The sequence below is a fragment of the Brachionichthys hirsutus genome, chromosome 7 (genome assembly GCF_040956055.1).
Source record: "Brachionichthys hirsutus isolate HB-005 chromosome 7, CSIRO-AGI_Bhir_v1, whole genome shotgun sequence".
Classification (NCBI taxonomy): Eukaryota; Metazoa; Chordata; class Actinopteri; order Lophiiformes; family Brachionichthyidae; genus Brachionichthys; species Brachionichthys hirsutus.
Window position 1 is genome coordinate 13,124,465 of NC_090903.1, and position 15,883 is coordinate 13,140,347.

Genomic DNA, 15,883 nt, shown 5'->3' on the forward strand with positions numbered 1-15,883 from the left:
GTGTGAGCCAAAGAAATCTGCGCTGAAGCTAAAAATGAAAAGTAAAATATCGAAATCGGCTCAGATGCTATTTTAAAGACATAACAAAAACATTCTTTGTTGTATTCCAATTTCGGCATCGACCTCCACTTTACGGCGACATAAACAGTTTTTTTGTTTTTATTGCCCTGCTTTACTTCACTTTATGGACTTGATGCTGACGGCGGACAAAATGTGTGTGTGGGATTGCGCCGAGGACGTGCTGTTCTCAGTGAAGCATTGTATCCTTTGTCGTTGTTGTTGTTGTGAGATAAGACCAAAACATAGCAACAGCTGGGCTGCGTTCAGCTGCACAAGGGAGGCAGTCGGGTTGCACAGAGAGTACTTTGCTTCGTGTGACAGGATTATGTGATAGAAACATGCTGTGCTCATGCGTAGCCAAATATTAAATAACACTACTGTCCCGTGTTTGAGTTGTCATGCTGCCATGGCGACAGTAACCATGCGCTGGATAATGTTTACAGAATGTTTAGCATATCACAAAGTAAGCACGTAGTGTAACTGAAGCAGACAAATCAAATGTCTCTCTCTCTCTCTCTCTCTCTCTCTCTCTCTGCTCCTCATTTTGTGCTGTGATTAACAAATGAAATTACTTGCAGCATGAATGGAGGCACTGTCGGACTGGCACTGCCCGGCGTTGCTCCATTTTCACACGGAAAGTATTATAATGCAGCAGCAACACTTCCCTGCACGAGAATGTTTAAAGTTCAGTTTGATGTGTATGTTCCAGTTTGTACTATAATATAATGGAGTCCAGATGTTCCTTTTTGCAGTAATCTAAACAGAAGGAAACACAGTGACAGCATTTCTTAAACTTTTCTAATACTTTTTGAAGATAGCAACACAACGCATCCTAAGACGTACGGCTGACGTTTGGCACTCCTGAACGCATCTACTTTATGAAACGGGGGTTTGAAGAGATGAACATGCCGAGACAAGAGGCAGATGTTGGTAGCCCAGCTGGCGATGCATCGAAGATGAGACTGAAGGTATCCAAAATTGTCCCAAAGCTTTTCGATAAAGTCATTTCACTCAGGAGGAACAAGTGATGGACTTTAAGAGTAGGGTCTATATTCTAATTTGTTATATTAGTTATAAATATTTCTAATCAAGCCTTCGGTGCTTAGACTCTTCAGGGACATTACCTCTGCAGCATCGAGACAGATCCCTTTGGGGTCCAGACACTGCTGATGATGGTGGTGGCGGCTGATGACGCCGTAGAGATATTTGAAACTGATGAAAGGATGAATTTGGTGAATCTGTAAAGGCGTACTGTAGTCGTGATTCAGAGGTGGAGGGGAGTGTCTAAGAGAAGTAGGAATGAACATCGTGCTGAAAGCTAAACTGCTGTTGCTGGTAAAATGTGGTCCACATTTCCCAAATTGAATTACTCTGCTTACTCCAAATCCCTCAGTTAATTCAAACAGATATAAACATGAACTCTGGTCACCAAGAGATCAAGAAGCATCAGCTGTGGTGACAAATTTAAGGAATAAGGTAATTTTTAACAGACTGCGGTGGAGGAGCAGCAGAGAGAAAGCAGCGGCGCTGGCCGTTGACGAGAGTTGGGAAGAAACAGAGAAAGCTGTGGAACCGAACGGATTCAAGTCCTCACTATACTGAATACTGACAAAGTCGTTCAGAAAATTATGCATCTTTTCATTTTCTATTGTTTGAGGCACTTTTCGTCTTATTCTAAATTATAATTCTCAATATTGGCTTGGTGAGCACAACACCTGGTAATTTTCAAGCAACCTATCCCGGGAAAATGTTCTTGTTGTTCCAGTTGAAAGGATGAAATCGTCTCCCTGACATTCAACATCTTGCTTGGATGATGCTCTACACTTTTCAGTCAGTGCTGGTTGAAAAGTTCCTTTATTGGATTAATGGACGGTGCACATACAGTTGAAGTCAGTTAACAGCTTGAAACGTCTCGTCCTGCTAAGACACAGAATGAAATCGCACGCTCGATATGCACGGTGCACACGTCAACATCGCAGCTTTGCATCGATGAGATCCTTGTTTGCATGACAAGCTTCATTGTCGGATAATCATGTCCTGCTGCAAATACTTCCAAATCCACATTAATCCCCGTCTGAAAGTAGTCCTCACAAATGTGCCGTTGTCGCCTGTTTGAGTAAAACTCGGTAAATACTACAAGGCCGAGCTGCTTCAGAGTCTCGGCTGGAAAATGGCGGAATTGGATTTGTCACTCGTAAATAAAATACTGTCTTCAGCAGGAAAGCGTTGGGCTTTGGCCCTGACTGCAGATGGGAGGCGAACCAGCACATTTGATGACGTAAACAGACACACAACTGCCTTTCAAACAAAAACGAGCTCAATAAGAAGCTTTGATTATTTTAGCGTTTATCTGTCTGTTTGAAGGCAGCGGGGTCATCCCCATGCAACCAGCATGATGTCATTGAATAAATCCGTCATCCATTGCCTGCAGGTGCTTATGTAACCAGATGAATTGTGTGTGTGCGTGTGTGTGTGGGGGGGGGGGGGGGGGGGGGGTACTTTTGGTATTGAGTCAAATCTGGCACGGCTCTGAAAAGCAGAACACAACACTCGAGGAGAATGTCTCGAGAAGCTTTTATTGTTTCAAAATACACAAAGAGAACTTCATTTAAGCGTGTCTGCAAATCACAGTGCATACATTACACAAGACGGGAGTGTAGGTGCTTAACAAGCCCTTCACAGCGAGACAGTGGAGGTAGTTCATCAAAGTGCGGAGCAGAGTGGAAATTCTGGCTACGCAAACTTTATTAATATTACTTTAACTGCAATAGTTAAAGCCTGGTTAATGTTTATTACTTAAATATTAACCAGGTTTAAATGAGCAGGCATGGATCTTGAATACAACAAAATAGAGAAGTATAAATTAAGTCATGGACTTATGTTAATGGTTAAAAAGGTGTTAATAGGGACAGGGTGTGGTGTAATTCGATTTGATTGAAAATTACATTCAAAACCAGGATTAGATTTTCATTTTCCTTTTGGCCCCGCCCACTCCAAAACAGGAACCACGGGAAAAAAGACAATTACATAAATATGACCGGAATATCAGCATTGCGACACGTAGCATTGCGGCTAATGAGATGGCGGCTCGGGTCTTTTGTTTGTCCATTGCTTTTATGGCGCTTCCGATCCTTTACAACAATCCAATTACTTGGCGGTCTGGACTGCAGACATTCCTCATTTTCCTACCCATTACTCTTTTCCTACACACCACAACATCCCAAAGGCACGTCTCCTTGACAATCCAAAACATCATTACACCCGGGTTTCTGTATTATTGGCTGATGGTTGGTTGACAAACAAACATTTGACATGTACTGATGCAGACGGTTTAAAAATATGCCTGGCTTGTGCAAAGAATTTATCTAAAAACAAATCCCACTCTGTCCGGCAAAGTGGAGCGCAATCAAAAAGAAACAAGGACATGGAATGAAAACTGCCGTCACAAGCACGAAATCCCACTTCACCCCTCCGGCAGGCGGCAAACACGAGTCAGGGAGGACACAATAGAGACAATGAGCACCACGCTTCCTGTTACAGGCCTGACAGGACATAAATCTGAACACATCAAAGACGAACAAAAAATAGCAAGCACTAGAGATGATGACGATGATGATGATGATGATGCCGAGGGAAGCCAGGCTGGGTGAGAAAATGAAACCATCAGCACTATTAGACTCAACAAACCAACACTCTTCTCCTCAATCTGGCTGCTAGTAAAGCAAACAAAAAAATTTAACACTTTCACATTTTCCTCTTGTGCTGACTTTGCAATTTAAAATGATAAACTTCTATATTTCTTCATATACTCTCTTTCGCTATATTTGTGTGTATTTGCAAGTAAAAAATAGCAACAAATAAAAACCTGCAGAGACACAAACTATTTCCCTCCAGTTACACTAATGAATCTCTGGATTAGCATCAAGACCAGCGGTGAATAAAAAGACCCTGAGTTGGTGCATGGTCCATTCTGAGGGGAAAAGGTTTCAACAGGTTGCACATAAAGGTAGAGCAAACTACATCAGGTCTCCATTTAACACACGTTAACGTCTACACACAGCAATTTGACATTTCACGAGTGTTTGAACACGCCAAACAACTGTTGGAGGATGCATGTGTGACAGAGAGAATTTGATGTACGACGCCATCCCGCCCTCCTCCTCCTCCTCCTCCTCGCTCCATCCAGAGATGGGCGGCCCAGGTGAGTGGCTGGCTCCTGGACTTCACCTGTCGGCTCCTGTGAGCTCCTCCTCTGTGCTCAGGCTCAGGTCCTTAGCTTCAAGATGACCGTGGCCAGGATGAGGAAGAAAGTGTTCCAGCCCATGGTGACTGCAAAGCCTCGCCACACCATCAAACGGCTCAGTCCCCAACCTGGTGGAAAGTTTTTTTTTTACGTTGAGTACCAAATGCCAAAGCTGGTCACACTCAAACCAGAGCTAATCAATGGTTCAGACCGGCTACAACGGTCTGAACCGCTGTGACCCATCTGCACGCTAAGAGCCGAGTCAGTACGAACCCGAGGACGGGTTGCCTAACGGGCATTACCTCTGTACATGATGCAGCGGAGGGCCTCCGAGGCGTAGGTCTGAGGAAGAGCCAGGCTAAGGTAGCGGAGAGGATACGGGATACACTCCGCAGGCCAGATGATACCTGTACGGAGCAGAGGCCATGTGACATATCATGTGACACCTGCTGTTAGCATACAGTATGCATCTGGATGCAAAATGAAGCAAAGGGGAAGTAAAGCATATGCATGAGTCTATTACCTCACTTCCTGTGAGGTAAAGCATGGGCGACACTGAAACAAACATTGATCGACGTTTTGGTTTAAAAAAAAAAAAAGGCAACCCACGAGTCAACTAAATGCAAAATGATAGAATAAATAAAAAGGATGAAAAAGAATAAAATGGAAAATTGATTTCATCGAGGTTACTGCTTCTGTGACCCCCGATTTAGGCTCGTCCCGAAGGGCCCCACCCGAAGATCTAGGATGAGGATGAGGATGAGGAGGCACAAAGTTTTGCAGCTCACATGAACACAGGCCGGTCGAGAGACGCTTACCGCTGAGGATCAGGTTGGGGTAGAAGACGCCCAGGGCGGCCTGGTTTGCGCTCTGCTCATCATCGATTGCGGCTGAAATGACAAGCCCGAATGAGATACCGGCGACGCCCTGCAGCACGATCAGAATGATGACCAGCACCAAGGAGCCTTCGTTCGTCATCTGCAGAGAGAGAGAGAGAACGTGCATTTTCCATAAGTTCTGAAAAAATATTTTTTTTAAATGGTGGTAATGTTTTGTTTCTGTGGCGATCTGTTAGCCATTAGCTAACTCTGCTGATTCTACACAGAGAGGTCTGCTATCGGTTCCGACTCCAGAGGGAGCTGTGCTAAACCCGGCAGCCTTCCTTCTGGGATGTCCCGTCAGTCGGTGCCGAAGAAGAACTTAAGGATTAGTCTGACCAAACTGCTGGCAGTTGAGTTGAATTGTGGGTAATTAAATCCAACACTGAAAATTCAACACTAAACTAAGATACAGTATAGCTGGTTCCTGTAAAGTCTGACGGGTTTACAGGAAACGTTCTGTTAACAGATGAGAAACTCAGATAAAGAGAACTGGAGTTGGAGATAAAGGGAAAGAGGGAGAGACACTCAAGTATACTTAGGGAAACGAAAATAAACTCTGCTGATGAAGTTCAGCCGTGAATGAGCAGAGACACGAGACGTGAAACGACCAAACGGAAACGGACAAAAAGAGATCTCTGCTCTGGATTTAAGAACTAAAGCAAGTAGAATTTGGAAGCATTGTGTGTGTGTGTGTGTGTGCATGTGTGTGTGCATGTGTGCCGCATGCTTGTGCACGGTGTGTTAAGACACTATCCGTCTCCCCTGACACCATGCGAAAATAGACCTGCACCGTGAGGCTGCACAACTACTCCGGTTGCCACAGCAATGCCCCTGGATACCGCCGACACAGGAAGTGATTTATGCAGCGGTGGTCTCTTTGGAGTTCGGCTCATTAATTAACACTCACAACGTGCACAAGCACAAACTCGCGCACAAATGATAGATATCCTTTCCTGTCTGAGTGCCTTCTTCCTGTATTGAGTCCATAAACATTCCCGGTATTCCCAGTGGTTCACTGTTCTTACAGAATGCCCGACCTGCCGACCTCCAGTCTCTGCTGGACTCTCGTGTGCATCGACGACGCACAGCCGCAGAAAATAAGGGTCTTAACTTCGCTCGAATGACTTGTAAAGTGCTGTGGTGCCAATAAGGATCAAATACAATCGATCGTGTGCTGATCGATTAAAGATTTAGGTTTGCGTTCGGCCAACCTTGAAGACGAGCAGTATGAAGAGGAGCATCAGAATGATCTGAATGCTGATGACGAACAGCTGATAGAAGAGGTGAGCCAGCATCATCTCCAGTGAGCTCACGCCTGGTAGAGAGACAATGACACACAGAGACAGAGAGAGAGAGAGAGTTATTAGGTCTATCAGGCATTAATCATCAGGCTTTTTATGTCTCATTTCTCTGGTTTAGCAGGTTAGAGTTTAATAACATGTACAATAGTTAAAAAATATTAATTTATAAAATCAGTCTTGATAATACGTATCGACAAAACAACTCCCTTAGAGGGTTGCTGAACATCATCATCGCATCTTCATCTGCTCATATTACACTCCCTGCTGGTCACATCTCAGATTACACTCCAATGAGGTATCGCTCGGATTCATGACAGTATGTCAAATATCGAGGACAAACACAATCTGCAGATGACACATAAGATCCCAAAAAAGATTTATCAAGCACTTATTATTCTTTGTCAGATTTATAAAATCAAATTAAGTGTTTTTAATGTGCTGTTCTGCCTCTTCACTGAGCCAATAATCATTTGAGATATTGAGGAACACATTTTGAAGCTCCATTGACTGCAATGTTCATGAAAATCTCAAAGTGATCCAGAATACAGGATCTCTTCTGGATCATCACCAAAATGTAATCATCTGTTCATTTCATGAAAATTTGATCAAGATCCCTCCCTAACTTTTTACGTTATGTTGCTAACAGACAAACCAACGGCAGCAAAAAACATAACCTCCTTGGCCGAGGCCATAATGGAAACAGAGTGCAGGCGTAGCGTGAACTTTGACCTCTCACCTGCGACCCAGCATCTGTCCAGAAGCCCCTCCTTCCTCTCCAGGACAAAAGAGAGAGCTGTCAGGCCCACAGCCAGGTAGAAAGCGATGCTGGAGGGTAAGAAGGGAAGGGAAGGACTTTGTTTTTTGTGTTTTTTAAATCAATCTTGGACCCCCCCCCCCCGCCCCCCACCCCTTGGGCTGCATCGACTCGGCCACAGCTTGCTGACCTGAGCACAGCTCCAGGCATCACAAACGTACTGAAGTCCGTGTTCTTGCTGCCATAGATCGGTTCTTCAATCTGCAAGAGGAGCGCAGCAGAGGAGAACCTTCATTCCAAGCGTAGCTTCGACTGAAACGAGCTCGCCGAAGAGGCGTTTCTGACTTCACGCCGCCGTCGGCTGGGCCGTAATCCGGCCTCATGCAGTTTGGCACCGTTATTGCATTTATGGGTTTTAAATGGAGTTTGTCACCTTTATCGGCATGGCGAGCAGGTAGGACATATGGCCCGTCTTATTATCCACAAAAGCCTGAAAGTAGACAGAGGAGGAAGCAAGGTGGCGCTGTTACCTAGCGAGAAGCTCACCTAAATTGTCCGTAGGTGTGTGTGTAGCTGAAACAGGTGCGCTGCTGTCAGAGAGGCTTCCTGTTCTCGCATCATACCTGAAATGCCTCGTGTAGTTTTTTCTGCAGCATGACGGCAATCTGTCGATCTAAACCGGAATCAGAACGACAAGCCAGGAAAAACAGAAACGTCAGCGACAATTAGCAACGTCAGGCGCCGTCCACGCACGAGTGGAATTATTCAGCGCAGCTGTAACAATAAAACAAAGAATAAGACATGTAACAGAAAGAAAATAATCTAGGAGCGGTTCGGGTCTCACTCGTCAGGTCCAGCCAGACGTGAACTGATCCTCCGTCGATTACTTCTCGAGAAACCTGCCGCTGGATCATCCTGGAAAATCAGAACGCGGCGTTTCAACGCGGGAAAAACATGCCTTGATGCTAATTAGCAGCCAAGCTAATTAGCTCAGGAAGCTTCCGTGCCGACAGTGGAACGCACTGGAACATGAACTATTGCTATTTCTCTCACAAATGAGAGGACATTAAGTACATTTTACTGTTTAAAGGTGAATTCAAGCCCCGAGTTTGTAGCTTTTAACCGATTCCTGCTCCCCGACGTGCATCTTTTCAGCGACACGCCCCTTCCTGTCTCTGCGGGGTTTTTTTGCAGGAAGACACAAGCGAAACCACAACACGTGCCCTTCGCCCTTCATTCCTGACACTTCCTCGTGTGACGTAACTCACAGGTATGAACGGGCGTGGCGTGAAGGACGGATGGATGACAGACAGCGAGACCGTCTTTTTTTCTTCCTTCGGTATTGAAATGCAGCGTTTACAAGCAGTAAAACACAAAAAGTAAAAGCTTTTTATCAACAACGACCGAAGGAAACAGAATAAGGAAGCCGTCATTGATTAATGACATCATAGAGAGTAATAACACATGAACTATTTGGGGGTTGTAAATTGATTTTCCTGTTTTAGATTACTTTACTCTGCATGAATCAATCCTGGCTGACTTTATACAGTGTCTGAGCTCAAATCTCTGGGAGCTGCTGGATTAGCTGGATTAGCTACAGACCAAATATTTTCCACTGTTATCTGGATTTTATGCTTCGATACTGGGAGGGGTAGGAGTTTAACCCCTGATCCTCCTGACCAGTCCAGAAGCTTTGTGATGTTGCGGCTCATCAACAGCAGGAGGATTGGGAATTGCTCTCTCTCTCTCTCTCTCACCTTTTCGTCAGGTAGCTGGAGAAGTTGCTTCCGAAACCGATGACGCCCCAATACTCGCCGTTATAGATCCCATTGAATGCTTCACCATGGGACAAGGCCACCTGAGGACGCAGGTGAAGAGGAGATAGAATTCACACAAACCAGCTCTGTGTCGACGGAGCCCAGATAAACACCTGCTCCACGCTGGAGTTGTCCAGGAAGGAGAGCAGCGCTCTGCTGTAGGCGGAGCCGGACGTCTCGTTGTTCACCACGGCAACCTGGATCCCCTTCGGATCGCCTCCGATGCACAAACAGATCAGAGAGATCTGGATGACGGGGAGCAAGAACTGGAAACACAAGGAGCTGCAAGCAGCGGGGAGAGGCGATAGGAGTCGGAACGTGCAATATATATAAATACACAACAATATATTACGGTTAAACGACATCGATGAATAAATACCCTGCCGTTCTTTTCATCCGCACCGTTGTTTTGATCATCAGCGCGCCGATGTTTCTCCACTTCGGCAGCACGCTCAAGGCTCGCACCTTCCAGTCGGCTGAATATAAGCATATCAAATATTCATATACATCCGCAACACACAGTTTACTTCAGTACTTCAGTCAAGTGTTCCACCCTTCCCACATCTCTGATGCAATCTGAAGCTCCAAAGTAATGAATGAATAGTACCTGAGAATTTGGGAACCTCCTCATCGGCTCCTGATCCGACCCCGAGAATCGGCCGATTCTCGTCCCGCCGGCTCTCGAACAGCCGGCCGCTGTCCGGCGTCCCTTCCTGCGGACTCGAGCGGTTTGAGCCGGCCTGGTCGGACGTCTGGCACAGCTGCAGGAAGGCCTGCTCCAGGGTCTGCAGCAAAGAGGCAACGCACTTTACTTCAGCAATAACGGAACCATCGACACTATCAAGAGGAACTCACTGAGGCGCTGTGCCGCTTCATGACTGCGTCTGGAGGACTTTCAGCCAGCAGACGTCCGTTCCTCATGAGGCCGACCTGACGGGATGAACAGGAGAACGTTTGACTCTTGTCACGAATGAATCATCGAATCCACGTCTCGCTCCTGCAGTCAGAGCAATCTTCCTCCTCACTGAACCCCGAATGGAGGCGCTGCTCGGGAGAGGAGATTTTGGGGTTCTGTTTGCTTATGACTTGAAGTCACGAGAAGAATGTGCAACGGACTACAAAGAGAAAGTCACGCATTTAATCTCGGAACTCCCGGCAGACGGGAAAAGCTCCTTAGACTATTTCATCCGGGTTTAAGCCGTCACAGGGAATTTCTCCCAGGCAGAGGGACAAAATTCCATCTGCTGTGTGGAGCTGCAAACGTATTCATTTAGAATAATTCATTGGGCAGACTCAGATAAGACTTTTATACAACTGGATGAACATTTGTTTCAGTATGAGAAGATAGAGGGATTGATGGGTGAGATTGATGGAGAGAGAGAGAGAGACTGTATGAATGAAGATGAAGATGAAGAGATCAAGTGATGACATCGCCCCCCCCGAGCCGTCCCTGCAGTGTATGGCTAAAATAAACCAACGCGAGAAGAAAGATTTCACCCGCCTCTGATTCATGACTCCAAACAAGGAATTAACTGAAACGTAAGAAGACGTTGTTGGTTAACAGAAGAAACGGGAGCTTCCGGTATTTATGCTTAATTTCCCGTGTGTGTGTGTGTGTCCATGCATGCATGAATTATCTCACCACGTTGGCTTGCCTGGCCTCCTCTATGTAGTGTGTGGTGACGATGACAGAGACTTTCCCCGTCTTCACGATCTCCACCAGATGTTGCCAGATCCTGGAAGAGGAGGCCGAGTAGCACGTTAGCTTAATTTAATGGACAATAACACACAGTCTGCTTTCACAGCAGTTCACTTCTCTGTTTGATGCTCTCACTCATTAGGATGGAGCTGTTGAACCATCGGGCATTTTATTAAAAGATATTTAATACATATATTTTTTTATTTGAGTAAGTTTCTTTCTCAAATATAGAACTTATTTGAAGTAAAGAAAATGGAAATACTGCAAGGAAGGCGAGATCTTTGGATTAACTGAGGATTTTGACATCCAGGATAATGCAAATCTTCTATTTCCATCCTATTTGAATATAAATCCAGTGTCTCCTTTCACTTTGTCTTTTTTTTTTAGGTTGCGCATGTTTGTGACATACTTGGCCCTGAGGACGGGGTCGACTCCGACCGTCGGTTCATCCAGGATGAGCAGCTCCGGGTTCTGAAGCAGGGCCGCTCCCAGAGACACCCGGCGCCGTTGACCCCCGCTGCAACACACACACACACACACACACACACACACAGGTGCACAGAAATAAACAACAGACGTGAGTCTTCGAGCACATTCCTACAGTAAGAGCTTCCCAACTGACAATCCGCCTCGCCTCGCCACGCCACATGCCGTTCATTAGTGACAGAAGTGGTGGGGCGAACTGTCGGGTAAACCCGGCAGAGGAACACAGGCGAGCTTGAAGGACCTTATTGCAAATGTAAATACATTTTTTTTTAAAGGTATCACAAACGTCTCATCGACCCTGCAAGAAAACAAGAGGCAGGTGTTCAGTAGGCGAGTCACGCTCGTACTCATACCTGGAATATCTTTCACAGTGAGCACTGTGACGAGTTCGAGCAGCACGAAAGCTGCAGCAGAGCATGCTAGGACAACGACGGGGCAATCGGGAACACAACAGACTGTAATGCCAACGTGCAGGGGAATGAAACTAAAGCAAAACAAGATATTAAATATGTTGATATGCTGCTGATGAAGGCCGGTTCTAGCGGCCTCGTCAGGAACAGACGAGTCTTTGAAATTTGGGAAGAAAAAAAGAGTCTGTTTTGGCCCCGTCGGTTCCTTCTGGCTCGGTTCTTGTTTCTTCGGCTCTCCTACCTGATTGGCCCTAAATGTCTGATCGCCCGTGTGCCACCTCTGTTTGTCGTTGTCTGTATGATTCCTCCTCTTCCCTGCCAGTCCATCGTTGACCTCTCGTCACAACAACCTCATCCTCTCACTCGCTGCGTGTTTTTTTTTTTTTTTACCTGAGGTTTCGGACAAGACTCTGCTTCTGAGGTAGATCCAGGAAGTCGATGAGAAAATCCATGCGTGCCTGGGTGTCCTTTGATGTAAGGCCGTGGATTCGGCCAAAGAAGGTGAGGGTGTCACTGATGGTGAACTCGTTGTACAGCGCCAGATCCTGCGAAACGGGAGTTTTAGAAATTCCCAATAGAAAAGCATAGAAAACTACAAATTAGCCTTCAGGGTGCAGCGCTCACCTGCGGCATGTAGCCCACCATCTTCCCCGGAACACCGTGACCCGGGAATGCAGGAGGCTTCCCCAAAACGGTGATGTGACCCCGTGAGATTTTCAGAGTTCCCACGATGCATTTCAGGAGCGTGGTCTTCCCGCATCCGCTGGGACCTAAAAGGCCATAACTGCAACCCAGAATGAAGAATGTTTTCATTTCTGTATTTTTATGAATCGAGCAGGCTCTTGGCTTCTGATCTGGGTTTAGGTCAGTGTTTGTTTTATGGGATGTTTCTTCTAAATGTCCAATCAAATCTGTTATTACGGGATTAACACAAAACCACAAAAAATAACTTATCTTTAAGCAGAAGAAGAAATTGCATTTTTACACCCCCCCCCCCCCCCCCCCCTTTCCCAAGAAATGGAAAACAAAAAAATGTCCAACAGATTTCAATTTCGCCCTTCAGCACTTCCAGCAACTGTTGTCTCCTTTGTGTTTGCAGATCTGGAAAGAATGCTAGCCTACCTAAACCGATCCCCGTGACTGTTATTGTTTATACAGTCTTACTTATCTATATGAAATATCACACACATGCAGGAATGCGAGTTTAAAGCAACCCTGCAAAGATCATTTAAACCGATTAAAATTCTCTCTGAAGCCAAATAGATGAGATACAAAGTAAATAAATAAATAAACGTGTGCACTGTGGATTTTAGCCAACTGGACCTGAATTAAAATTTCAAACACAAGCTATAGATATAGAATATCAAACTAGAAAAGCACTCGGAGAGCGCAGACCTCTGCCAAGAACCTCAGGGCCCCCTATATTGTGATTAACACCAAGAATAATGGTCCTACATTTATTTTATTTATTCATATTGTTAGATTCCTTAACCATGAAAACAAACCTTTACAATTGGATTCACATTGATATGGATCTAGATCCGTAGCTTTTGAAGATACAACAAATCTGTTTGTCCACTGCTAATTCCACAGTGTCTTGGTAAAGGCCAGCAAAAAAACAGCAAAATAAGAGATATATCATTGAAAGGGTCCAAAAACAAAATCGTTGACCCCGATTTCAACTGGATCTGTTTCCTCAGGTATTAAAGACAGAACAAATCCGTTTGACCTGCTCCGATGTGGAATCGACTCAGCTATAAGACGACGCTTGTTAGAAATCTCTGTTTCTAATATGAAATGCACAGTCGGACGAAACACAAGTGTACCCTTGTATTATGAATTTACAAGGGTACACTTACACTTTACACTTGTTTTGCAGAATTATGAATCGTCTGTAACTTTTTCAATTATGTTGCTAACACACAGACAGACAGTTAAATGCAGGCAAAAACAGAACCTCCTTGGCGGGAGGTGAGCATAGGTTGTAATGTTAGAACTTCACTTCAATGGTTCTTTTTTTCTTGTCTCACTTCCTCTAATTTCCTCTCATGTCTCTATAAACCCGCCAGGCCAAGTCCAAAAGCAAATCATCAAGCACAAGAACAGGTGAAGCAACAACTTCCTTTGAACCCTGCAGACACAAACAGATGAACTTCATCCGTCTCAGTTGGGGTGACGGATGGGATCCGGCGCTCCACTCACATTTGCCCCTGCGGCACAGTCAGGTTGAGGTTGCTGAGGACCTTCAGCTTTCCGTACGACCGGCACACGTCTCGGCATCGGATCGCAAACTCCTTCTGCCCGCCAGGCGGAGGAGCCTCCAAATCAGCCTTCATGTGCTTCGCCTTCAACTGCAAGAGAGAAGAAGGTGGAGAGATTTTTCTGTAAAAATGATCAAAGATGATGTAAATAGTCAAATTAAACGTAATTAAATGTGAAACACGGCGCAAACATTAATAGAGGTGAAACCCTTCTTGGCACCGCTGACGCTGATTAAACTTTTTGTGAGCATGTTTCTGATTAACTAACAATTAATCAGTCTCCAACCGCTCCCCCCCCCCGAGCCTCCAACCGGCTCCTGCTTTATAATCCATTTCTCATTTTGCAGCAAGGAGATTAGGGAGTTTGTTTTCGAAATCTGTCACATTCGGTTTGCCTCACCTTTGGCACCGTGGAAACGCAGAGCAAGGCATGCAGCTCTCCCAATCCTCAGCCCATGTGAACGCAGGTGATGGTGATCATTTTAGCTGGTTCTAAACCCAGATAGTGTCCATTAAAAAGGGCAAAGGTCGCTGGTTCGAATCTGGCTTGAAGGAGAGATTTTTGATGCTATAGAAAGTATTTTCTTCCCGTGGTAATTAAATTATAGAATGCATCATTGTAACCTTCTATTGCTTTAATAATATAAGTTCGTATTTCTGATTTTGTTGCTGTCGCTGAGAGAATTTCCCTCTGCAGGGATTATTAAAGTATATTCTGATTCTAAAACAACCACTAAAGGCGTGCAGCCTCAGATGACACAATAATGCCGAGTGGAAGAACTGGTTCAGTGCATTTGGCAGGAAGAGGGAAACTGGATGCAGGAGAATCCAATCCATGCAAGTCTGAAGATTTATTTATGTGGAGTAACTTCGTTGTTATTGCGTCTCGGGAGAAATGAGGGATTCAAGTGGAGGAACTAAAACGAAGCGCCTTTAATCGCAGCCCCAACAGGAGATCCTCCATCTGGTCATCCTTAATCAGGGAAATAGATCTGATTCTTTTCATTCCTACCTTGACTGTCAAGTTGGAACCAACTTGCGTCACCGCCAAATGGAACCAAAAAAAGAAAAGAAAAGAAAAGGTTCAAATATCTCAATCCAGGACTAACAGACGAACTGCTAAAGAATGGCCATGCCGAGGTATTTATATGCTCGGCCTCGGGAGCCTACATCCATCCAGCGACCAGCTGCCGCACTTTCCCTCCTCTCTTCCCCCATCAGTGCGTCACGCACGCGCCCCGCACCAGCGCCTGTGCGCGCTCCGTCTCCACCCATCTCCTTCGGTTGCGTGCAGCTCGTCCTCTTTCTCGTCAAGCGGAGCTGATCCGCTGCGCAAAATAAAAGGACGATCTCTGAAGTCCTTTGGATCGATGCGTCATTCTCCCTGCAGCGCCTCCCCCCCCGAGCACCCCCCCCCCCCCCCCCCGCCGGGACACGGTGTCCATCCCGATCGTTTCCCCAAACAGCAGCATTAAAATGATCCTATGACGCATCTTACCCGGTGATCCATCTCGGTGCCGTCTGCAGCTCGGGACGTAGCATCGTTCTTACCGGCAGCCTCCGCGGCCATAGCGGCAGAGAGAAGGGCTGACCGAGCGGCCGGGCGATCTGTCAGGATGAGGCAGCTCCAAGGAGGGGGGGGGGGGGGGCAATGGGGGTATTTAAACTGAAGTAGCAGTCAAGCGCAAGGGATGACCCAGAAATACCGATATCGGGCCATTCTCTGTTCACTTGTTTGACCGACTCTATGGATTCTTGACCACGGGACCTGCGTGGGGGGGGGGGGGGGGGGGGAGGGGGGGATGACATCTGATAACAGCTTGTGATTGAGCAGGCTACAAAGTGAAATCACGTTTGTTTTGACAGTATTGTGAGATAAAAAACATTTTCCGGTAAATCTTTTCAGGCGGCGGTTCAGTTTCCGCCTGTGATGTCATTCCTTTTCTAAACAAACGCGTAATGGAGCTCACC

At 45.9% G+C, this 15,883-nt stretch overlaps 1 protein-coding gene across 1 annotated transcript; it reads right to left on the reverse strand.

The window, feature by feature from the left end:
* Positions 1 to 4,272: 4,272 nt before the first annotated feature.
* Positions 4,273 to 15,482, reverse strand: abch1 (ATP-binding cassette, sub-family H, member 1). Its single transcript, XM_068741433.1, has 20 exons — positions 15,411 to 15,482; positions 13,854 to 14,002; positions 12,276 to 12,435; positions 12,042 to 12,196; positions 11,165 to 11,272; positions 10,699 to 10,792; positions 9,912 to 9,986; positions 9,664 to 9,841; positions 9,436 to 9,532; positions 9,170 to 9,338; positions 8,997 to 9,097; positions 8,084 to 8,154; positions 7,863 to 7,912; positions 7,673 to 7,729; positions 7,430 to 7,500; positions 7,222 to 7,310; positions 6,396 to 6,499; positions 5,122 to 5,281; positions 4,606 to 4,710; positions 4,273 to 4,431 (listed from the first exon to the last, which is right to left on the reverse strand). The coding sequence occupies exons 1-20, from the start codon at positions 15,480 to 15,482 to the stop codon at positions 4,325 to 4,327; spliced, it is 2,172 nt and encodes a 723-aa protein (XP_068597534.1). The 3' UTR covers positions 4,273 to 4,324.
* Positions 15,483 to 15,883: the final 401 nt, after the last annotated feature.